This window comes from Ornithodoros turicata, chromosome 4 (assembly GCF_037126465.1).
Source record: "Ornithodoros turicata isolate Travis chromosome 4, ASM3712646v1, whole genome shotgun sequence".
NCBI classification, from domain to species: Eukaryota; Metazoa; Arthropoda; class Arachnida; order Ixodida; family Argasidae; genus Ornithodoros; species Ornithodoros turicata.
Window position 1 is genome coordinate 48,494,666 of NC_088204.1, and position 26,182 is coordinate 48,520,847.

Consider the following 26,182-nt stretch of genomic DNA (forward strand, 5'->3'; position numbering starts at 1 on the left):
CCTCCTCGCGCTTCCTCGCCTCCCATCGCCCCAGCTGTGCTGCCATTACGGATTATGTGAACCCTGTTTTGGCTTCACGACCTCCTCGCGCTTCCTCGCCTCCCATCGCCCCAGCTGTGCTGCCATTACGGATTATGTGAACCCTGTTTTGGCTTCACGACCTCCTCGCGCTTCCTCGCCTCCCATCGCCCCAGCTGTGCTGCCATTACAGATTATGTGAACCCTGTTTTGGCTTGCTTTCGTTGAGATCCACTTCGAAGTCCGCTTCATGCCTGTGGGCTGTGTAAACAGCCCACGGGTGAAGTGCAATACGCTGACGATGAAAGAAAATGTGTCAATAACCGCTTCGGCGAGATCTGTAACGTGCTGTAACCTCCTGCCAGTGATGCAAGCTCCGAGGAGGGCTTAGTGTCTTTCGAAGAGTACGCCAGGACAGGGTTCTTTGTTGAAGTGCGTGGGGGAAGAGGGAAATCCAATGTGTATAAACTGACATTTTGGGGGGCGATCATCTAACTGCCCCCTCCCTTGGATCTGCCACAGCCTGTGCCAGAACTCTCACAGGAGACATTGTTCTGAACATGGCTCACGTAAATGAACTGAGTGGCAACAGCAATGAATCTACTTGAGAGTCGTCATTTTTGGAAGTTTGTTAAGCCAACGGTGCACGCAGCGGTACAATGGACTTCGTAGCCGTCTCAAACGAACGGTGACGTGCGATGTCATTTTTAGAATGCGGCGGACTAACGTAAAAGAAGTCTTCGGCAAATAAATGTATTCTCCCTCACTATGTGCCCAGGTTCGCTTAATTCGAACGCCTTCATTCAAATTTTTTTAGATGTCCACGCAACTTCGAATTAATGACGTTCTACTGTATAATTAGGGCCTGACTTTTTAGGGTTAAACCCGTATCCGCCCGATATTTACCCCCCGAATGAAATCTGTAAAATTCGGGTTTGACCCGAATCTACCCGAAAACATCCGGGTCGCGTGGCACGCTCATAAGCGTGCATTAAAATAAAGTTTGATAACATTGCTAAACATTAGTTCCATGTTAAGACAAATTTTTATTAAACAAAAAAAAATCACCCGAATACACCCGAATTCCTGACGACAGAATATGCCGTAACGGGATTTAACCCGAATACACCCGAATTTTCAAATGAAAAATATCACCCGATATTTACCCCCCGAATTTGGCCAAAAATAAAACCCGAAAAAGTCAGGCCCTATGTATAATGGGGTGTAATGCTGGGGCTTTCCCCTTTGTGCTTCCTGCAAATCATGCTTCCCCTACTCCTTAGAGTGGAGAGGTGAGCACACGAACTATTCTCTTGAAATTGTGGCTGGTTGTTGCAATACAGATGATGCAAGATGGGATGCAAGCGAAATCTGGCTTGTGACTATATCAAGGAATAGCCAGATTTTGAGCCGTTCACATTTCCAGGTGATTATTATATACATGTTGTTGTTTGCAAGTTATGTCATAAAATGGTAAGCATTTTTGAAAGGCAGCTTCTCATTCTTTTTGTGAGTATGTGGTTTCAACGCTGTTACATTTTCTCTGAATTTCAGGTATTAATTCAATTGTAAAATAATATTGACCAAAAACTATGTATCCTTGGGGAAATAATACACTCCCAATATGTTAAAAAATAAACTCCAAAAACTGCAGCCATGGTGAATACTGTTACATTCTTCCCATACATGCCCTTATAGGGCCCTTGGGATTTAATAAATGAAATACATGAAATGAAATGTGCAAACTTAATGAAGTATACTGTACCGTGCCATTGAAGGTAAGAAAGACAACCAAGGACTTGTCTTCTGAAAGCACAGGGTGTCTTGCAACCAGTGTCAGGAAGCGTTTCAGGGCACGTCGCCTTTCCTCTATAAACTGTGCATCTGCTGCAAAGTTCACATGGCCAAGCTCATCACCAGGTCATTACCATCAGCATATTACAGACAGTAAATGAGAAAACATGCATAACAGCATACTTCGAAGAAACTACCAGTGATACTTTCAAGATATAATTGAGGGCACTGACACCTATACCTTGCCCTCCTGTTCAGAAATTCACTACAGAAGATCTCTTACCTATTGCCCGTTTTGGTGGTAGTATAGGAACAGCTCGGTAAGGAAAGCGCTGCAGAAGTACTTCATGTAGAGCTATGAAGTCGTTGTACCGCCGATGCACTGTTGAGCTGAACCTCTATGGGCATAACAATATTTGCTAAGTTAGTGATATTAATATGAATCCTGAGAAATAAAAATACTTTTACAACTCCATCAAAAGGAATCATGTTGGGGTGAACATCAAAATGTGAAGCACACACTAAAGCCTCTAATGTTAGCCTAAGAACAATTAAAATTTTGTTTTTTTTTAAGTTCACTAAACTACTAAACTATAACAATACAAATAAACTAAAAATGCTGAGGAAGAAGCCATTTACACGCTAGCACCACTATGTCACTAGCTGTGTCATCCTTTCTGCTTCTATAACTTTGACATTTGTGTAATGTTAAAGAGTATAACTACAATCTGGGGGCTTTCAGGTTTTCCACCCTAATTTCTATAATAAATCAATAAATTATTTTCAATCTACGCCACATTCTGTGAGCACAACACCCAGCGGATACGCGAGGCTTTCGCACACGCTGATTCATTAAAATGTCGCCACAAACAAATAATTTTTAATGTATCAGGGAAAGATAGTTGCACAGCATCCAAAAAAATGGTGATTTTATGGTGATTTTATGGTGATTTTCAGTCAAAGGAGTTCAAACAGGACATGTTTTATGACACTGCTTCTTGAATCAGGGCAAATATTCGCTTGTCACTGGGAATATTAATATGAAAGGAATATACGAAAAGGACACACCATGGTTCCCGTAATCAACGAGTCTCACGAACCACTAATTGTTAAGAAAGACCTTTCCTTTGGACGAGCAGAACCAGTTCAAATTATGTGCTCCCGAGGACACTATGCTGATGGATGATGGCTAATGAAACAGGCTAAGAAACAGATGACCCCTAAGGAAAACACTTGCGATGTGCTACCTGTACGCAACGCAGGTGTGGCACAGCGCATAACCCAAGAGAATGCTAGGGGGGGGCTAACATTACGCAGTCATAGAAAAAAGAACACTTGAAAATGCTGAGTGAGTGCAGATGTTTCACCATGAATCTAAATAATGAACCAGGAAAAACTGACATCACATCTATGATCATTGAAGAGGTCGAGGGTTGGGAACCACCTTACAGCAGACCATATCATATCGTGCCACCCATGACCAAGGGGAACAGTTGCACCGCATAATGACAAGTTAAAAGCATCAGGGACTGTTAGAGATTCCACTTCTCCCTACGCGAGTCCCTGCCTTCTGGTGAAGAAAAACGGCGAATTCAGGAAGGTGGTAGACTATAGGCGGCTGAACCAACAGAGGAAGGAGGACAGGTGTCCATTACCAATAACCTACGTCCAGTTGGACCGATTGAGTGGCAGTGAGTATTTCATGACGCTCGATTTGGCAAGCAGTTCCAAGCAAGTGCCCGTAGAAGAGGAGTCCGTCCCTAAAATGGCATTCATGACGCCAGATGAATACCTCTATATGAGCTTCGGTCTCAGTAACATACCCAGTGTATTTCAGAGACTGATTAACAAGGCACTAGGACCTCTTCAGATTTCAAACCGCTGTGTGTTCCCTTGATGACATACTCGTTCTGAGCAGAATACTTGAAGAGGGAATGTCAGCACTTAGAAGAGTTCACGAGGCTCTGAAAAAAGCCAACATGACACTAAAGCTGCAGAAATTAGACTTTTTAATTGAGGAGGTCAGTGTTTTGGGATTTCGAATAATGAAGAATGGCACACAACCAGGGGAAATAAAAGAAGAGTCTGTACGCCAGTACCCCCCAGCCGAAAGATGTCCGCAAAGTACGACAGTTACTTGGACTAATCAGCTACTTTCGAAGATTCATTCCTCGACATGCTCTCAAAGCAGCACCCCTCACAGAGCTCACAAAGAAAAATGCACCCTTCATTTGGGTAGTGTTGGGAAATATCATAGTTGTCTGCTGACTCCCAATGCATACTGGGCAACCTACAAAGACAAAATATAGAAGAACCTCGCTAATTCGATCTCGCTTAATTCGAAGGATTGCTGCGGTCCCTACTTCACGCGTTGTAACCTGACCGCATAATTTGAAGAAAACTGGTCCGTATCCCGCTTAATTCGTAAGTTTCCTCATGACTTTCATCATCTTCCATCAGCTTTCAACCCACTCAACAACGATCTGCCATAAAAACCACATGCTTGCTCCCTTGCTGACTTCCCTTTCCCAGCCACCAATCCCACGGCGCAACCTCCTCGCTCCTCGCGCTTCCTTGATGTGTCAGCCAGTGTCCCAGCTGTGCTGCCATTAAGAATTATGAGAACGCTTTCTGGATTGCTTTCGTTTCATGCTTTTGTTGAGATCCACTTCCAAGTTCGGTGGGCTGCGGAGCCAGCCCACGGGTGAAGCACAAGACGCTGATGATGAAAGAAAAGTGGAGATCATCGCAGCCGCGACATCTGCAATGTGCTGTAAGCTCCTGCCGGTGATGCAAGCTCCGAGGAGGGCTTCACATCTTTCGAAGAGCATGCCAGGATAAAATCGTCCTGAAGACGGCTCGCACAAATGAACAGAGTAACGATGGCGGGTGCGAGGAATCTGCACACACCCTGTCGCGCGTGCAGCGATATGATGGACTTTGTGGCCCATCTTCAAGCGGCAGATGGAGATAAGCGATTTCTTCGACAAATAAATATATTTTCCTTCACCATGTGCCCAGGTTCGCTTAATTCGAATGCCTGCTTAATTCAAAATTTCTTCACCGTCCAGACGACTTCGAATTAATGAGGTTCTACTGTACTGTGGTCATCGATGAGATCTTACCAAGTAACACGTATCACAGTCAAACTGCTTTAGAGCGAACGCCTTTTTATATAATTGGGTGTTTACGTCGCGAGACAACAGATCGAACACCTTTTTTAACGAAAGTACAGTAAACCCTCGTTATATCGAAGTCGGCGGGACCGCAAAAAAATTTGATATAAGCGGTATTTCCATAGAAGTGGAGACACTTGAAAAACGGTACACTCAGACACAGGGAATAGCAAAAACGCCGTCAAATCGCGACAGTATTTTATTGTCGTTCAAAAAACGTAGTTAGTTGGGTTTGTCACGTGGCCTCGCTCCCGGCAAGGAGTCGTTCCTCGAGTTTCCTCAGGCACGTCATCAATTCATAGTCACCGCCACTGCACTCTACTTTGTTGCGAATCAACCGCAACATATTGCGTGTCTCCGCTGCCGTAGGGATTTCACGCGGTCCCTCAGACTCGTCGTCCGAGGCTCCTTCGTTGACGTCCATGTGACCGACGATGATGTCCACAATTTCGGCATCCGTCACAGGACTGACGACCGGAACGTTCGTACCCACTCGCGCAAAGGAGTCGAAATCATCATCCACTTCTTGCCCCACAAGATCGTGCACTCTTCTGTAGAGGCTCTCAGATTCCTCCCTGTCATCCAGTTCAACTGGCTGAGCCGCGGCACGTGCGTGGCAAAAACCCGCATGCGCGAAGCAATTCACAATCTTTGCTCCTTCCAGGTCCCTCCACGAACGGCAAATCAGATGAATTGCACCAAGGAGATCAATGCTGTAGCCCTTGTTACAGTCGTACGCAAGCAACATGCGCTGAAGAAGGCTTTTCCGGTACAGCCTCCTCGTCATTTCAATGATGCCCTGGTCCATAGGCTGCAAAACGGACGTGGTGTTGCCTGGCAGGAACTCCACAGTAATGGCCTTAAGATTTTCAATTTTGCCGTGGCTCGGGCAGTTGTTGATGATGAAGAGTACCTTCCGTTGTTTTGCATGGAATTTGCGGTCCAAAAGCCGTACGTAGTCCTCGAAGATGGCTGCTGTCATCCAAGCACGCTTGTTACTCCTGTAGACGCAGTCCTTGGGCAGAGTTGCGCCACGAAAGCAGCGCGGTTTTCCAGCCTTGCCCAGTATTCGCAATGGCAGTTTGTCGTCCCCAGTAGCATTAGCTCCAAAGAGGACAGTGATGCGTTCCTTGCTTTGCTTGGCGCCTGACGAAGAGCCGTCCGCAGTTGTGTACGTCCGCTTGGGCAGGAGTTTGTAGAACAACGCAGCTTCGTCAAGATTGTAAATATCCCTGTCCGGGTACACTTCTAGAAGTTCCAAAAGCCGATTTCGTCGCCATGTATCCAGGGTGTCCTGGTTCACGGCACCACTTTCACCGTTGATGGGTGTGCTTCGTACAGCATGCCGCTTTTCGAAGCGCTCGAGCCAGCCATTACTGCATTTGAAGTCCGGCATACCCAATTGCAAAGCTAGCGCCTCCGCCTTTGCGATGAGCGCGTGTCCGTGCACAGGGAGGTTCGCAGACCTGGCGTTCTTCAACCACTCAAGTAGGGCAGCTTCCACCTCTGGATACTTTGAACCTCGGTCACGCTTTCTCTTGCTTGAGAAATTCTTCTCGAAACCGTTGAAGACGTCCTGCTTGTTCTTCAGAATGGTCGACAGCGTTGACGCCGGTATGTTGAACTCCTTGGCGATGACAGATTTGCTCTTCTCACCTTTTTCCACTGCGCGGATGAGGTACCTTTTGCTCGAGGGTTAAGCACTTCCGCGGAGCCATGGTGCGAAAGAGACAAAAGACTACACCAGCACTTGCCAAATGGACAATGAACCGCGCAAAACAAAACCACATGAGAAGTGCCCACGTGTTAAGGCGGCCACATGACTGGTCTTTCCCTTTCCCTTTACCATGTCAATGAACCGTCTTCCTGCGTCCTACTTTCCCGCTCCTCCCTCATTGTACAGAAGGAAAAGAGGTTGCAGTGTGATTGTGCAACGTTGTGCAAGGGGAAAAACAAAGAAAAGAAGGAAACGCGGCCTTCGGGAATGTTCTGCGTGGTAACCAGTAGCCGATGGCAGGCGCGCCCTTCGAAATATGCGGAGTTCGCTGCCCTCGCGCTTCGAATAATCCGGTTGAATATACATGTAAATGCACGAGGACTTCGCCGTACTTCGAATAAAGCGATAATTCGAATAAAGCGATAATTCGATATAACGAGGGTTTACTGTACTAGTAGAACAAATTTTTTCGCGGCCCCGCCATAGCCCCATAGGACTAATGTATTTTTCAAACATCTAGTACGAATTTCTTTACAACGAAAATGCCTTAACAACGAACAAAAATGCGGCCCCTTCAACGTAGTTTCCAACAGATACAATGAAGCTCCTCAAGAGAGTTCGGCGGGTTTTACGAGGATTATACGTACATACCAAGTTTTTCTCCCAGTGCGGGCCCCCTCCTTTATGATCTACGTTTCCAAGTTTTGTCGTGAGAAAGGGGTGACATCACCAGATAATCCGTCACAAAGTCTCCCGGGCAATTCCCGGTCACCTTGGAGTGCGAAGCCCGATCGACCTCCTTTCTGACCTGAGTTCACAGCTTCCAGCTCCTTTATGATCTACGTTTCCAAGCTTTGTCCGGGGAAAGGGGTGACACCATCAGATGATCCATCACAGAGCCTCCCTGGGCAATTCCTGGTCGCCTTGGAGTTCAAAGCCCGATCGACCTCCTTTCTGACCTGAGTTCACAGCTTCCAGCTCCTTTATGATCTACGTTTCCAAGCTTTGTCCGGGGAAAGGGGTGACACCATCAGATGATCCATCACAGAGCCTCCCTGGGCAATTCCCGGTCGCCTTGGAGTTCAAAGCCCGATCGACCTCCTTTCTGACCTGAGTTCACAGCTTCCAGCTCCTTTATGATCTACGTTTCCAAGCTTTGTCCGGGGAAAGGGGTGACACCATCAGATGATCCACCACAGAGCCTCCCTGGGCAATTCCTGGTCGCCTTGGAGTTCAAAGCCCGATCGACCTCCTTTCTGACCTGAGTTCACAGCTTCCAGCTCCTTTATGATCTACGTTTCCAAGCTTTGTCCGGGGAAAGGGGTGACACCATCAGATGATCCATCACAGAGCCTCCCTGGGCAATTCCTGGTCGCCTTGGAGTTCAAAGCCCGATCGACCTCCTTTCTGACCTGAGTTCACAGCTTCCAGCTCCTTTATGATCTACGTTTCCAAGCTTTGTCCGGGGAAAGGGGTGACACCATCAGATGATCCATCACAGAGCCTCCCTGGGCAATTCCTGGTCGCCTTGGAGTTCAAAGCCCGATCGACCTCCTTTCTGACCTGAGTTCACAGCTTCCAGCTCCTTTATGATCTACGTTTCCAAGCTTTGTCCGGGGAAAGGGGTGACACCATCAGATGATCCATCACAGAGCCTCCCTGGGCAATTCCTGGTCGCCTTGGAGTTCAAAGCCCGATCGACCTCCTTTCGAGTTCACAGCGTCCAGTGCAGACCAGGACAGCAGCATTCACGAAGAGTTCGTTGTGGCGGCCAGTTGTGCTATGCTGTGCTATGCTTGCGGATGCTAGAGAAAATTCTCGTCAACATCGAAGCAAAAGTTCCAAAACCAACAAACATAGATATCCGCCAGGCCATTGAAATGTTGGCTGGCGCATGGCGGAGTGTGACGCAAGAGGTTGTTGAAAATTGCTGGCGCAAAGCGGGGTTCATCGAGTCAAGAGACGACGAGGAAGACGACGGAACTATTTTCAACGCAGCTAACTGTTGTGACGAGCCTGAATCCTTGCAGAGGGCATGGGTAGGATATGCAAGAAGGATCAACCTCCCGGAAAACTTGCTTGCAGAGGACTTCGTGAGTGCCGATGAGCACGTTGCTGCACGTGCGTCACAATCCGAAACCGATATAATTGCTGAAGTTCAGATGGAGAAAGACAGAATTGGAAGCGAAGAGGAAGAAAGCCAAGATGAAGAAAATGAAGAAGCGCCAACTGTGACTGCTACCGAGCCGCTACAGATGATAGATAAACTGCAGCGGTTTCTTTCTTCTTGTAACAACGTGCCTGAAGCACACTTTGGAAGCATGGACAATCTGCGTATTTACTGTTCAGAGAATGCAATGAAAGCACTTGTTCAAAAAAAGGCTAACTGATTTCTTTGTGCGCAAATAAATGTGTTCTGTAAGTGCATATTAACAATTTGAGTGGTCTCTCCCTTCTTGTTTTTATGGTTATCGCCAGTGCGGACCGAGCGAAGCGGAAATGTAAACAAACAAGATGGCGGACATCCCCTTTAACGAAGTGACCTTTACTACGAAATTTTTTCGCGGTCCCCTGAGCTTCGTTCTAAAGGAGCTTGACTGTAATACAGTTGAATCAAGCATCCAAACATATAAACTGCACTACAGCGCATGCTGGCCAACTAAAACTATGGCATGCTACCTGGGAAACGAATGAGGTACTGTATAAGTAGGGTAGTTTCATTTATAATCGAATGATGCCCGCCGGTCACATTTTTTATTTCTCTAAAAAAAGATATATGTTATCCCACCCACAAAGAGATGCAAAAGGTGCCTGACCGCAGGTCTCTGCGATGTTTTCTTTTCCGTCCACGGCGCTTCGAAGCAACCGGCGTGATTTCGCGGCTTAAATATTTTCCAACTTTGTGGCCTTGTATCTCTTGAACGAGATGTCCCATTTCAACAATTTTTTTTTGCTGAGAGAGTGGATGGTGCACGTTCCACCGTGGGCTATTAAATTTATATTGTCAAGAGAAAAGTATACGAAAAAAAATTCCAAAAACGCAACAGGGAACCGTTTTACCGCAGGTTTGGAAGGTCATGGCCACAGCGCTGGATCTCCGACTGTGATGTTCTTCGCATGAGCAGAAAGATCATTCTTTGCTCTTTCGTTTGACGTCAAACACATTGCTTTATCTTCAGTCATTATTCCGTAACAACGCCGTGAACACGGAAGGGTAGGGGAAAATTCTCATTTTCACGGCAGTTTTTACCCAAAAAGGACATCTTGAAATTTTCCAATATTTCGTACTAACATAGCTGAGACATAACTCTTTCACGATATGCAATAAAATGTTTGCTTATTTTGGTCCAAGAGGGTGCACAATTTTTTTTTTGCACCCCTATAGGCAGCGCTCGCAGGGGTCAGACAGACGTATAAAGAGTGGACTTCTACCCCACCCCCTGATTTTTTGCTTTCGGTGAGGGTGCCGTCATGCCGAAGGACAATTATAGTAATATGAACAGATCACTGTGATGTCCACAGACAAGCAAAAGTTCGTTGCTTAGGCTTTCCCACCCGGTTAATCCCTGTGGAGTTGTTCAAATACTGCAAGAGTGTTGCCTGTTACGTGCTTGAGGGAAATGGGGTATGGGAACATGACATTTGTAAATACTGTGGCTTTACCGAACCGAAGCGCGTGTGAACGTGCGTGTGAACAAAGACGGAATTTGAAACACTCAGGTGATATGCCACGATGCCGACAGATCGCCCAAGGACTGGTTGCCTGGTCTTCCTGGGAATGATAGGACATGTCCGGTCCCTTATTTCTTTAAGGTGAACTCCTTTTAGAAATATTATTTGAAGGAGTTAGCCTTCCAATGGGTGAGAAAGTCGGGCCGCTGCGTGGGAAAAGATGGTCTTTAGGCGTCTACGGGGTTCCCGCCGCTGTCCACATTTTAAGACAAGGGCCGTGCTTTCCTCGATGCTACGTTTGGATTTCGTTTTGTCGTCCGCGTAGCGTGTACTTCTGCGCTCCCCATGGCCAGCCATAGCCACACCAGAAGTCGACTATACTGCACGGGCTAAACTCAACACCAAAAGAAAAAAATACCCTGGAACAAGAACTTCAGGCTGGTATCGTTGATAGGATCAGTGCTTTTGAATACCATCTTGAGCACCTCCGAGGCAGTTCATGTCATGTCCACGAAACCGACGAAATATGTGTGAACTGCTACAACACGTTTCGACTGCAGGTTGCTGAGGCAGGGCCTTCAGGTGAACAAGATCCTCCGGTTTCAAGCCCAGATGACGCTGACTTCACTGACCCCAACGAAATTGTGCAGACTGTGAACAGGATCATATCAGAGCAAGATATTGGTGTGAGCCCACTGAGGCACCCGTAGTAGACAAATTAGAAGAAACAGAAGTAGAAGAAACCAGCAAGTAACAAAACAAAATTACAAGAGAATAGACGTCTCGCGCTTCGGTTCGGCAAAGCCGCAGTATTTACAAATGTCATGTTCCCATGTCCGATTTCCTTCAAGCACGTAACCTTGAAGGGATTAACCGGGTGGGAAAGCCTAAGCAACGAACTTTTGCTTGTCTGCGGACGTAACAGTGGTCTGTGCATATTACTATAGTCGGCCTTCAGCATGACGGCACCCTCACCGAAAGCAAAAAAAAAAATCAGGGGGTGGGGTGGAAGTCCACTCTTTGTACGTCTATCTGACCCCTGCGAGCTCTGCCCAATAGGGGTGCGGAAAAAAAATTGCGCGCCCTCTGGGACCAAAATAAGCAAACATTTTATTGCATATCGTGAAAGAGCTATGTCTCAGCTATGTTACTACGAAATATTGGAAAATCTCAAGATGTCCTTTTTGGGTAAAAACTGCCGCGAAAATGAGAATTTTCCCCTACCCTTCCGTGTTCACGGCGTTGTTACGGGATAATGGCCGAAGATAAAGCAATGTGTTTGACGTCAAACGAAAGAGCAAAGAATGATCTTTCTGCTCATGCAAAGAATATCACAGTCGGAGATCCCGCGCTGTGGCCATGACCTTCCAAACGTGCGGTAAAACGGTTCTCTGTTGCATTTTCCGGATTTTTTTTCATATACTTTTCTCTTGACCATATTAATTTAATAGCCCACGGTGGAACATGCACCATCCACTCTCTCAGCAAAAAAAAATTGTTGAAATGGGACATCTCGTTCAAGAGATACAAGGCCACAAAGTTGGAAAATATTTAAGCCGCGAAATCGCGCCAGTTGCTTCGAAGCGCCGTGGACGGAGAAGAAAATATCGCAGAGACCTGCGGTCAGGCACCTTTTACATTTCTTTGTGGGTGGGATAACATATATTTTTTTCGAGAGAAATAAAAAATGTGACCGGCGGGCATCATTCGATTATAAATGAAACTACCCAGTAGTTATTTTTGCAAGGACCTATTTTTCGAGAAATTCGCGAACGCCCTTTTTTCGCGAATTTAAGGTCCCACAAAGTATTCGAACCAGTGACAGAAAAATACGAGAACGAAATATGTAAGAAATTTGACCCAGGACGCTGAGGCAACTTATGTACATGGGGTTCCTTACGCTATTAGAATGCATTGCCTCGCAAAGTTTTGAGTTCGCCGCTGCACCTGGAGACAGTAGTCCTGCCTTCACGTACGAATCCCGCGCGGATGTAGGCGTCCCGTGATTCCAGTTCCTTGTAAGCCTGGATCATCCAGCAAGCATTTATGCACTCTGCCACGCGGATAGGCCTTTGTAAAAGTTAGTGCATCACTATCGAGTGCCAATCGCACCTGCTCGATGCGATGACAAGAATGACGGGAGACAGGGCAGTTCGGCAATGACACAGATACAAGCTGAGTAGGACCCCCTAATCGCAGCCCTTTCATTCAGAAGTGCTCAAAAGGAAGACAAACTGAACAAGTTACCCAGTTGTTATACCTTTCATTAGCTTCTTCCAGGAAGTTCAAGGTGGAGGGCTCCAAAGATGCAGGGTCGACGCACCGCGATACCGCGAATTTAAGGTTCCGCGAATAATTGCCTGATCCTGGCTTCTCACAAATTCGCGAATTATTGAGCCCGCGAATTTAACCACTTACATAGTAGACGATGGTGACGGCGACGACAGCATTCAAACTGAATGAAGTGCACCACAGTTTCACAGTCACGAGAGTTATTTCTTTTATGAGTTATCATTCTATTTCTGAAGTCACCTGTGCTACCGAAAATGTGTGCTTTTTTTTAATGTTACATGTACAGTTCAATGCGTTGCAGTACTACACGTGTATTATTATTTTTATATTTTTTTTTTTTTTTAATTCCGCGTTAGTGCCGCGAAACAACTGTGGTTATGAGCGGCGTACAGACGTGGACAGACGAAGAGTGGACAGCAGCAAGGAGTGGGGGGGGTTAGTATGCGTCCTGGGCCAACTATAGGGGGAACTGTGCCGACATTCGTCTGGAAAGTCTTGGGAAAACCCAGGGAAAACCTGAGACAGCACAGCCAGTGACAGGATTCGAACCCGTGTCACCTCCCAGTCTCGGCGTGGAAAGCGATCACCCTAACCACTATACCATGGGAGCTGGTACCTGTATTATTCACAACAGTGTTATTAGCCATTGTGTAAGAAAACCGACGACAATGTATTTGAGATGTTTCAGCGTTACAGGCACGGCTTGAGTTATGTAGCGCAAACTAAATTTTTATACTATGTAAACTGTTTACCAATATGTTTTTCTGTCAGGATGTGTTTCCAGGTTGTTTCCATTTTTATTTTGTTGCAATGTCATACTCCTGAGCAGCATATGCACGAAGATGCTTTGTTTTGTTTCGAGGGCAAAACATGTTTAGGATGGCTGAATCTGGCTGCCCTCTGACACATCAGATATGTCAGGCACAAACATGGCAAGTACATGTGTTTACACTCATTGACATGTTGATCATAACTTGCAAGGGGGTACCACGGGCCAAGGTATACGCTTCCTCCGCAGGGTGGTATGTACCATACCCCCTCCCATCATATATCGTAACTCCCATAATATAATGCTCCGATTTCATTTACTGTACAGAGTGTGAGCTAAACGAATCTATTCTCCAAGTGTGAAGACGTGTTCTCTTGACTCTGCGTCCCTCTACCAGTGCGAGGCCTGGGCATATGTGCCCTATGACTACAACGAAGCTTCGCTTTGCACGAGTTAAGTGTATGATGGCTGCGAAGCTTACAGTACTGCTAACGGCTTTGGGCTTAACCCGGTATATGGCCCCCGGACGACGTTGCAAACATACAGGAAAACCTACTTTCTACCTGTAAAAACGAATACGCTGCTGAAACAGTGGTCGGTCACACAAGAAGCCACCATGTTGGATTTATCTGCCCTCTCCGCATCCCCAGTCAGGCCACTCAACATCAACCACAGTCAAGCCAATCCGATCCAGGGCATTCTGGAAGTAGGGACACTATGCACGCGTGTGTGTTCACACGTGGGCAGATGTAAGAAAACAGCGGACCACTAGGCTAAGGAGTACTCAGACTTGGAGGTGCAGAAAAAAAACTCACTTGGACGTTCCCTGTGGATCTGCATCCTCAGAATGTACCTTGGTTTGGTGATACAGCTATGTCGAAATTTCACCTGACCCAACAAGGAAACTGTATGATCACACCAGGGAGCATATGTAGAGTTGGACTTTTTAGGGTAAAACCCGATATCACCCGAATTTACCCCCCCGAGTGACTCACTAGGCAACCGGGTTTAACCCGAAAACTACCGGTCAGGGCTCGCCATCGCGCGGCTGTCATCGGAAACCTTGGCAGAAGCAAGCGCCGCCTTGGCGCCGAAAAAGCCTTCATTGCACATGTGCGTCGTAGCGCGATCTCTGTTTTTTGTTTTATTGTGCGGAGGAGACGCACGCGTTCTGTAGGGCGTAGTTTCATTCTTCGTGGTCTTGGCTTGGGCCGTATCGCCCCTGTCATGGGCCGGAAAAGGAAGAGTCTTGAAGACTGGACAGCGCAGTACGAGGACTTAAAGATCGTGAAGAAAGGTGACGGCGAAGACGTGCTCGCCTTCCGGTTCTGCCATTTAGTGCTTCCATCAGATCCGTCAAAGAAGCCTTATGATAGGGTTAAGGAACACCTCGCATCCGCAAGGCATGGCACGCTCAAAAGGAAAGTTGATGGAGAGCAGACATTGTTTGATGTCTGGTATCGCCAGCTGGACAGGGAGAAAAGTTCAGAAGGAGCCATCCACGAGTTCGTGCTCGCGATAGCGAAAAGCGGAATCAGCCTTGAACACGCTGACGGACAACTCGGCGAATTTGTCCGGAAATACTGCCCTGCTGCAAGAACTATGCAAGCAAGCCACCAGCTCCGTCGTAAACAACTGCTGGAGGTGTTCGATAACCACCTAGGAGACATTCGAGATGACGTCAAGGACTCAAAATTAAGTTTTATCGTTGACGAGTCACCTGATATAATGGGATACCCGACGGTGAATACGCTAATCTGTTTCTACAACCACCAGAAACGGCGAAAGGTCGTCTACCTCGTAGACGTAAAGCGACTGAAGCTATGCAATGCATATACTGTCGCAAATGTGCTTCGCGAAGTGTTGACATCCCTAGGCAAGTCGGTGACAGACGTGATAGCGATTTCAAGTGATTCTGCACAGTACATGCAAAGGATGGTGAAAGATGTGAACGACGAGGAAGCGGTAAAGATTCTGCGCATAAAGGATGTGCCTCACTTGATACACGTCGCTGTCGGAAATGCGATCACTTCAGAATGCGTCAGGGACCTTCAGCAGGTTGTCTTGAAATTCGGCGCCCTATTCAAGCACAGCAACCGACTCTACCAGGACTACCAGGAGTTGTGTAGCTCCAATGGCATCCCACTCCCTGATATGAAAAAAGCACCAGCAATCGTACCACAGTGGTGGTACAGCTTTTACAGATCACTGAAGGTGACACTCGAGATGTGGGACAGCCTCACAGAGCTTGTGGAAGCACACAGTGGTGGCAACACAAAGGTGGAGAAACTGAGAAGCCTGTTGACTGGCAGAAAGCAGGAGCTAGAGAGTGGGGAGGTGTTGCTCCCACAGTACAACCACCATGCCAATGTAAGACTTCAGGAAGTCCTTGCTGGCATTAAAGCCGGCACCAGTGACAAGGCCTGCCTCGTGCTGGGAATGTTGTCAAAGGATGTGAGAACCACTGTCAAGGCAGCTTGCCATATATTTTGCAACCACATCCTGAACAAGTGGAAAGATACCACTAGCAGGAACCTATCGGGCACTGCAGAAATGCTATCCCAGTTGTAAATGTGGCGAAAGGCTGCCATGTTAGACAAGACCTTCACAGCATCTATGACAAGGGACTTTGATTCCTACAAAGAACTGTTTTGCCTGGTCACAGATTGTGGCAATCAGCTCAAGTCTGAGTTTGAACAATATATGCTAGAAGACCCTCCCACAAATTATGACTTTGTAGTGCTCAACTATTGGAAGTCTGCATCATCTAGGTATCCAACCCTTGCGTCTGCAGCTCTGTCGTTACTTTGCATCCCAAATGGAAGCTGTGATGTGGAACGAAGCTTCAGCAGGATGCGGTATATGCAGGCGCCACAAAGAACTTTGATGGATGACGAACATCTGAAGGCCCAGCTGATATTACTGGTCAACAGCTGCTGAATACCATATCAGTGGTTGCAAGTTGCAAAAAGTTAATGTGCAAAAGGAACATGTGCAATAGTGCACTTGGAGTGGAGCATTATTACTGTAAAAGGATTTTGTCTTTCACAACTTTTTTTTGCATACTGCATTGAGCCTTTCATTTGTAACCACCCACACAACAGCAGCATTACAAAAATTTGTAATAAATAAAGAGTCTTGCATGCAGCTGTTTGGGTGTTACCCATTTGCTCTGACATTTTTTAGTTTTGGCAATTTGTAAAGATAATGTTTTTTTTTCACCCGAAAAGTACCCGAATAAACATATCTCACCCGATTTCACCATGTTTCCTTGTTCACAAAAAACACCCAATTTCCCCCCCCCCCCCCCCCTCAAACTGCCGGCAGCGAACTCGGGCGTGTCACCAAGAAGTACTGCCCCGCTATAAAAACTATGCCATTAGCGAAACAACTGAGGGAGAAGCACTTAGGCAATTTTTTTTTTTTTTTACAGCTGCACGCGTGTGTCGAAAAGGAGAATATCAGCATCATTGTAGACGAGTCGTCAGATGTTCTACGTGTTCCCACTGTGAACACACTGTGGTCAGCAACATGCTCACCTAACAGGGCTTGAAAGGCAGCACCTAATGTAGATGGAAATGTGACAAGCTGAGGTCTCGGACCCTTTACAGAAGCTCAGTGTCACCCACAAGTCTGAGTCATACAGATATTTGTTTTCAATGGCATACCTGCCAACCTGACAAACTCAAAATTCGGGAGATTGCGCGCAGCACGAAAAGGCACACATAAGAGAAACATGCGAGGTTTTTCTTCTGTTTGGTGAGCGCCGTCGGAGGAGACGAAACTACTGTATGAGGCTGGACTGATGATAGAACAAATAGCACATCTTCTCGAGAAACGTGAGATGCGAGAGAAGAAACACGGACACAATGAACCGCATAATCTACTGCGACCTCCAGTCATGCCGCAAAACACGTATTACGGGCTGTCTAATTCTTCAGGGATACGTTTGTGCAGCTTTTAAAGAAAAAAGCCCAAGGTTCCAATTTTCCGGCAGATTGAAGGGCACATCGGTACAATACGCCTTATTCACAACTGCTGCCATCTCGTGGCAGCGGCTGCGCCATGTTTGAGTATTCGGGCAGTCATGCTATGTGCGATTTCCAGTAACGGGACCAGCTGAAGCGTCGGCATCCTTGAAATTCAAGCTTTGTAGGATGACATGCAAACAGGAAGAATGCATAGCCTAGCTCATGAAGCTGACGTTTCTTTCGCAAATCTTCGTTATTGTCTTCTACAACGAACAAACAGCGAGCACGCTCGGCGTAGTTGCAACTTTGTGACTGAATCTCACGTCAAGTTGTGCACTTTAAGGACTCTGTTGCTTTTGTACATATGAATACTCAACTACTTGCCCGAAGCTTGCAGCACAGTATTACGTAGCAGGTCCCTATGTGCGTGTTTGTGCAGCATGGAGTGTCGATGGAATTATTACAGGACTCTCTGCTTAGGTGCTGGGTATGGGCATTTGAGCACCTTTGACACATTTTGCGTACCTTGAGTAAGATATCATATGTACTTTCATACCCGCACTAGTAACTGTTTGGTGCCAGACACTAAACAAAACGTGGATACATACTTTTAGAGATCGAAGTCATGTGGGGCTGAGTTTTCACACAAAGAAAGAGGGAGACACAAAAAAACATACTTTCTGTGATGATTTGACAATTTCCTCGCATGTTCTGTTGTTTTTCTTTATGATGCAAAGGCAGCAGCACAACTGGAGCACGTTGCTTTTGCTCTGATATCTGATGTGTCGTACTTGGTTATCTATTTGATACACAGCTCCTTTTCAAAAGTAATTATAGCAACAGTGGCCCAGACGGACACGCACCACTAAGAGAGACAGTGCACAAAGCTAATTTTCCCAATCATTTTCGAAATGCTGGTCTGGCAGCAAGCTTCCACAGCAAATTCAACACTCCTAACAATAAATATAGTCCTCTGTAGCTCGCGTATAGCATACACTTACTTCTAAAAGAAGCTGCCGTCATGCGAAACAATCGCAATCTAAGCATATGCTGACCGTGTACGTGTCACGTGCATTTTTAATTATTTTAGAGGCAATAATAGCCAACAGAAGGTTCACTTTGTTGGTATTGAGGCCAATATTGCCCTTTTGTGTGCACAGTGGCACGCAGTAGTAATGAGGCGTTGTCAGTCAACCTCTTGGGATGCCGCGTTATTGGCGATAAGCGATGTGGCGAAAACTGAAACCACTGGCAGCTATACTCAAACATGGTGCGTAAATGTAGTCTCAGTCTCTGCACGTGGATGGTGCGCGCTTATGCATAAGGCATATTGGGAGACTGAACGAAATTCGGGAGTCTCACGGATAATCCGGCAGAGTTGGCAGGTACGCAATGGTAACCAACAGTGAGAATATTAAACCAGAGTGATGACACATTGTGAATGTGCCTGATGATGTATGTCAACAAAAGGTAGAGTAGAGGCATCAAGCAATCCCCAGAGTTTGCTTGTTTACAATCTTACTTTAGTCAATGCTCAGCATTAACTTCCTAGCTCTTACTCTAGTTAATACGAAATGTTATTTTGTTTTGTTTTGGCATTTATGTGTACCTTTTTTCAACTCAAGTTTGCATCAACATAGTATTGAGGCATAAATCATGATTTTTACACCCTGAACTTCAGCAAATATAGCATAGAACATAGTAGAACGCAAGCTAGCTGGTGTATGTTATTTGCACAGGACATGACCCTGAAGAACAAGAAGCTGACTATGTTGTTCCAGCCTCAGAACATCAGTTCTTTCTTGTTCTTCAGTTGCCGCCTGCGTCGATCCCGTCGTATGAATGCGTGTATGAGTGTGCAAGAATGTAAGAGTGAAAGGAGGATGAGTGAGAGAGAGTGGCTGGTTGGTCCCTTCAGATGACGCACCCTGGAAGTTATTGAGAAGGCGTGTTAGCTTAGCTCAATTGGTAGAGCCCTGGACTGGCAATCCAGAAGATGTGGGTTCGAGTCCTACAGTTGGCTAACCTTTTCAGTGACTTTCATCTTTCATCATGACCCTGAGTTTGGGGTAAAGAAGCAGACGACACACGAAGTGGACAGGTTTACCCCAACGCTTCATGTCTTCTACAAGATTCAGCAAATATATTTCCCAAGAGCCTCTGACTTGTGTTATTATTTCCTCTCTGGCTGTTTACTGCTATTTCTCATTCCAGTTATTATACCTCATACCTAGGGACCCATGCCATTAATGTTATCAGGAAAATGGGGAGCCATTAACACAAGCAACGTACACTGTAATTTCAAAATATAAAGTATGAGGCAGTGAACACAGCTCCTGTGAAGCAGAAAAAGAAAAAGTAGGCACCTGACTAGTGACCTCATAGACAACATGCTTGAGAATGAGGCCTTTCTTCTCTGGTGCAATTGCCACACGGATGGTATCCCTAGCTGACAATTCTGTATAGCTGAGTCCCAGGAGGCGAGGGTCCTCTCTGCAGTCACCCTTGTCTGCTCGTGTCATCCCTCCAGCAATGCGACGTACTTCACTCAGGTCTCCCAAGAGAGGTTGAGACAATGCTAGAAAAAACCATCAAGTTACTAGGTGCTGAAAATGAAAATTAGCTATCTATACAGTTATTTAGCGAGGCGTGCATTTAGCACCCACTGGATAGGATGATTTTCCTAGCTCTATGTTCCATGCTGCACTGTTAGCTGTTGCAATCACTCAGCTTGTGACATTTCAAAAGTTCATAGGCTTAGCATTGTTGAGTGCTGTGCCCAAATTGAACCTCCAGTTTTTTAGTTAATGAATTTCGTGGGAATCAAGCAATACACTGCCAAAACAATTCCCTAAACAATGGTAATGATGAGGGAGATTGCAGCTTTCTCTCTGCACAGTGACACAGTTGACAATAGTAAGCAAACTCTGGTGACGTTCATAACAGGTAATCCTTTCACTTAGAAAATATGCCTACCAGAGTGGTACTCATTTTACACAGGAGAATGCATCAATTCATTGATCTCTGGAATTTAATTATCAAACACAAACCCAGTGACAACAGCATCCTTTGGTGAAGGAAGAGGTAACGCTTCTGAATAGTGCTACAAGCTTAATAGTAAAGTGGTACTTTAGAGAATCTTTAATAAAATGAATGTACAGGGTGTTACCCTGTAAAAGTCTACCCGCACCGGCATGCCATGCTCGCCAATTACTCAATGCAGGCGGTACAATGTGTTGCCTACGTATAAAACTCATAAGGACATTCCATCATGGTAAATATCGATGTGATTGAGCACCGTAACGCAAAGTTATAGCGCAAAACGTGAGGTTCCCGTAGTCAAAACAGCCAAGATGGCGCATCTCAGTTAGCAGACGACATCCCTTTTGGGTGTCGTCTGCTGAGTATGCGTTTGCATTTTTCGTTCCTCACGTTGCTTACTTCTGAGCAAAATACGACAGTTACACGAAAGCGAAATGAAAACTGCAGTTCCATCCGGCTGGCAGGATATGCGACACGTTGTCGTGTGGGGAGCAGCATGTCAAGTGCTCTTCTCAACGCCGCCATCTTGTTTGTTTTGACTATGGGAATTGCACGTTTTGAGTTATAACTTCGTGCTGCGGCACTCAATCACTTTGAAATTTACCAAGATTAAATGTCCTTATGAGCTTTATATAAAGATTGCACAATGTGCCACCTGCATTGAGTAATTGGCGAATACGGCATGGCGGCACGGGTAGACTTTTATAGGGTAACACCCTGCAGAGTCATTGTAACCTCAAAAGAACAGTGATGAAATCCAAGCTAGCCATTTAAAAAATAAATAAATAATTGAACTGCAAATAAGAGAAATACTTTGCAGGCTACAAGTTACATACTACATGAAACTATGAGGAAGCAACTTCCAAGCTGCATTTCAGGATGTGGGGGTGCACATTTGTGCACACTGTTGCGCATGGAACAAGTTTCATGGGTAATTTAAAAACTGTTAAAAAGATGACAAACTTAAACCCAATAGTCAGAATGACAATTTTATGCAATGAGCTTTGTTCTTGCAGTGTAAAGGCCTGTTCTAACATATAGCGATTCGCTATATACCGCTAGAAAATAGCGCAATATTTTCCTCCTCACAGTGCTCAAAACTGCTAAGAATTAGTGTTTGCTGGAGTTGAGCTCAAATCAACTTTTTCAGCACTAATACTACGTTCGTGTTGGCCAATGAGGAGGCCTTTCACTGATGATGTCCGGAAGTCTAGAGTTGTTTTGCTGCCGCATTTCACGCCACGATGACCGCATTGGGACCAGTGAGTTTGTCATCCAAAGTGTCTGGTAATTTTCTGTTTAGTCAATTGATGGAACTTGTTTGTCCGCATGTTGTCAAGCTCTGGAGTCGCCATGGGACAGACCGGAAACAACCACCGAACTTCCGCTAAGTTATAGCACTAGCGCCGCTTTGCAAGTGAGAACCGTCCGATGTCAGTGAGTGCTGTTTTTGCGCACTATTTTATTAGTGCGCTGCTATATGTCTGAATAAGCCTTCAGGCATAAATGCAGAGCAAATATATACAGTCGGACCTCGTTTTATGAACCCTCGATATACGAATTCCCTCAACTTACGAACGGCTCCACAGGGAACCAAACTTTTCCCGTGTATCTTGACCTCGTTTTACGAACCCTCGATATTCGAACTATGAACGGATTATTGGGGAACGGACCCAAAGTAGCCAAGCCATTCTGACCTCGATATACGAACGGACGTTATGAACGTACAGAGGACAGGCCAATGGACCGGAGGATAATGAAAGTTCCTGAGTACATGCTGCCAAGGTCAAACATACAATGTCCCAACGTCGCTACGTTCCACAAACATGATTCACCATTTCCTGAAAGGATAATTCGGGCGTTTACAGCCGAATGGTTGTGAGGCGTTCAGTCCTGACAGCCGGTGACAAGCGTGATATTTGCCATTGGAAACAATCTCATCCGCGCGCGATACGGTACTTTGAGGACCGGGTGGATGAGTCAAGTGTCAGACTTGTGTCATCTCTTCTAAACAGGATAGACCCTGCAGAAAGTATGGTGCAAAGCGCAATTACGCAGTATTTTCAAAAATAAAACCCATTCAAATCAATTTCCCGTGTTTTTGTGAGGTATTTGTGCACTGCACTCCTCGGACCTCGATTTACGAATACCTCGATTTACGAACGATTTTCTGAGAAACGAAGGGTGTTCGTAAAGCGAGGTTTCACTGTACAGGTATCTTTTTTTTAGGCGATACAGATTTTTCATAAAATAGCTGTAAGGGCTATAGACATGTTGGTTTCACTTCTATCATCTCTGGGACGGCGGACGTTCATGGCCATATGCTGCTCGACCGTCAAATGACTAATTACCTAAAAGTCGTTAATTAATTTTTAATTATAAAAGCTACAAAGTTGTCCCAATGAGAACATATGTTCCCTTCGGTGACCTGATATCGTAGCCATTTTCAGAACAAAAATCCGTTCGGTAGATCATCCGCAAAAAATTCGTGAAGGAACACCATTTTTTCGTTATTTTATTCATTGCGCATCTTCGGAGACCCGTCTTTCCTTTGCCCCCAATGTGAGAGAGAGGGTGACAGAGCACAGTTTCGCCTCTTGCATCCTGGAAAAAGATTAACACAAAATGCAACCCAAGATAAGGGCAGTTCCTATAGCATCACCCGATACATGTGTTTTTGTTTTGTTTTCGCAAGTTAAAGCTCATCTTCGACGCATGAGGCGGCACTGTGGCGGCATCTTCCACGCATGAGGCTCTTTCACCATCTCACATTGGGGGTGAAGGAAAGACACGTCTCCGAAGATGCGCAATGAACAAAATAAAGAAAAAGTGGTGTTCCTTCACGAATTTTTTTGCGGACGATCTACCAAACGGATTTTTGTTCTGAAAACGGCTATGATATCAGGTCACCGAAAGGAACAGATGTTCTCATTGGGACAATGTTGTAGCTTTTATAATTAAAAAGTTAATTAACGATTTTTAGGTAATTAGTCATTTGACGGTCAAGCAACATATGGCCAAGAACGTCCGCCAGCCCAGAGATGATAGAAGTGAAAACAGCATGTCTATAGCCCTTAGTTTTTTATGAAAAATCTGTATCATCTAAAAAAAGACATCCTGTATGATGGCTGTGCTTAAGAAGCTGCACCTGTGCTACACCAGAGCTTGTCAGTGGTAGTTGACAGAACCCGTGATTGACAACTTGAAGGTCCCCATTTTAATCCCTTTACTCTACAAGAATGACGGATACACTTACATAGAAATGTGCCAAATTCCTCAGTTAAAAACGTTATTCTCAGCAGTGATGGGGAGTACTTGAAGTACCAAGTACTCAAGTAGTACGTTAAGTACATTTCTGTGTACTTGTACTTTACTTTATGTATATTTTAAATCGTATACTTTGTACCGTACTTAAAGTACTTTTTTCCGAGTACTTTCCCATCAAGTACTCAAGTACCCAAACTTGGACTCCAGACAAAAAATCACAAAAGAGTATCAAAAATGCACCCTATTAAAAGCGCTAAAATGACAACAAGAAAACGAAAACACAGAGGTAGCACTATCTGTGTGTTTTCGTCTTCTTGACGTCATTTTAGCGCTTTTAGTGGGATGCAGTGCCAAGAGTCCCAGTCTGACATTTTACCAAAAAGGATTTTTGTGCTGTTAAACAGCATATTTGTTGAAGCAAGTTTATTGTTGAGAGGCTTGAAATGTTGAAAAAGTATCAACGCTTCTATGATTATGTAAAACGAATGGAATGCAAAATTACACACATTATGACACAAGCAACCGGCAGCACAATGACTTGGTCAATTGTCATTTCAGTTCTCCCAATGCAGGGTTCTATGTTTTTTTTTAATATTGTTTCCTTCATTGGCAATTAATAATAATTTTATATCACAATGTGTGATTGCACTACGTGATGAACACTCTGAAAGGCACACATGCTTTCATTTTTACATTTTACGTTTTTTTAATTGGTCACATATTTGAATTGCTGCAGATCACAGTCATATAAGAATGATGCCCTACATTGTGCTTCATCCTGTTTCACTTTTTCATATTCTGTTTTTAAACATGTATTTCAAAAAGCAGCATGGAATGCCCAGAAATATGTCATCTTCGTTGGCTTGTACTTTTTTCCCCTCGAAATTTCCTAGCCTGTTATAGCAGAAGATTAGTACCAGAACACCACACTAGGCGGGTGATCTTGGATCAGTCAGGGTATAATACATAATCACAGCACAGCTGACTCATTATCTCTCTACATGTAACTGCAAATTATGTCATCTGATTAAGTTCATATTCACGGGTTAGCACTTAACCTAGGACTTTATGGCTTCAGAGCATTTGTCAAGAATACTCACTAAAGTTGTGCCAAAAAGCAAGACACAGATACTAAACAGTGAAATGCAAAGTGATACAAATTAAATTCGCAATGTACTTGATGAATACTTGAAGTACTTTGCCTAGTACGTTGTACTTCACTTAAAGTACATTTGGAATTGGGTACTTTGTACTGTACTTGAAGTACTAATGATGCCAGGTACTTGGTACTTTACTTTAAGTATAATTTTGATGTACTTTGCCCATCACTGATTCTCAGGTATACAAAACTAGCAAGTGGCTCCAAGAATACAGCATGCTTACTCTCTAGGTTCTGTAGAGACTTCTCGTTGAGTGCTTTTCCTTGCTGTACGACAGCAATTAATGCTAAGCTCTTGTAGAGAGTGATCTGAGTAACAGGGCCTCGCTTTGCATCGGAAAACTCGCATACCTGCCGGGAAACGACATTATTTACGACACTGCCGCCAGCAACATGGGGATACACTTACGTGCGAGAGGACTACCGTAGTCAGGATTTCAACAAAGTTTTTGATTCTCGACTGAAATTAGTTCAGCGACGCACCCTCCCACTTACAGCAGACAGCCAGTCCTCTTTCGCTGGTTATATATATCGTACAGAAGACAAAGATAACACACACAAGATATAGTGATGTACGCCCCCCATTTTGTACGCAGACTTTCACTCGCCCAACTCGTTGAGCAGGTTCACCCTTAGAGAATATACGTAACACAGTGAAAGGAGGTCACTGTGTTCGCGGACTACCTGTTCCAAAGTTGACTTGGGCAGATTGATGGTGGACAAAAACTTCATGTACAGTTCTCTGTCGATGTACTGACGATCTAACGGATTGACGATGTTGTACACTTCCTTGTATATCGGTGGGACAGCACCTAGAACGGAATGAACTACAGCTGCAGCATGTACCGGATAACGGATCGAGAATCCTTACCTAAACTCAGATCCACTGACATGCTTGAAACAGATCTTACTGCATATGTCTGAAGCTACTGATGTTGAAAATCCTTCATTTGCGATTGAAACTTCACAATATATGCATTTTAGGCTACTTCGGAAAATAATCGCGAAATCTCTCACCGCGCGCAAGTACCAACTCCTCCTCCTTTCAGGTATTTAAACGCCGGCATGATATGTGCTTCGATGTCACATTTAGAGGGTAAGTATTTATAGTAAATTACGTACAAGAAAATTACTGTTCTCAAATGTCAATAGACCATTTGTTATATTCGGTGATGTGGATGGGGAGCTGTTCGGTGCAGCTGCTTTCTCTTTCGCATTTTACTTTGGAAATCGATAGTCTTTTCGCCGGCTATGAGCCTACCCAAGTTTATGGCGAATTCGGGTTATCATTTTGTGGCAATTTTT

General features: G+C 45.1%; 1 protein-coding gene and 1 non-coding gene across 3 annotated transcripts in view; one reads left to right on the forward strand and one right to left on the reverse strand.

The window, feature by feature from the left end:
- LOC135391506 (sorting nexin-8-like) overlaps window positions 1–25,932 on the reverse strand; it is an 88,873-nt gene extending 62,941 nt beyond the window's left edge. The window contains exons 1-6 of one of the 2 annotated variants that reach the window (XM_064621772.1): window positions 25,749–25,931; window positions 25,562–25,689; window positions 25,102–25,228; window positions 19,776–19,987; window positions 2,096–2,210; window positions 1,784–1,905 (exon numbers count right to left, since the gene is read on the reverse strand). In XM_064621772.1, the coding sequence (XP_064477842.1) occupies window positions 1,784–1,905; window positions 2,096–2,210; window positions 19,776–19,987; window positions 25,102–25,228; window positions 25,562–25,689; window positions 25,749–25,770 (726 nt within the window). In that variant the 5' untranslated portion in view covers window positions 25,771–25,931. Of the gene's footprint in view, window positions 1–1,783; window positions 1,906–2,095; window positions 2,211–19,775; window positions 19,988–25,101; window positions 25,229–25,561; window positions 25,690–25,748 lie in introns of both variants that reach the window. The other variant, XM_064621773.1, reaches the window with a different exon arrangement.
- Window positions 19,360–19,432, forward strand: Trnaa-ggc (transfer RNA alanine (anticodon GGC)). Its single transcript has one exon. It is a non-coding gene; the product is annotated as a tRNA-Ala (tRNA).
- Window positions 25,933–26,182: the final 250 nt, after the last annotated feature.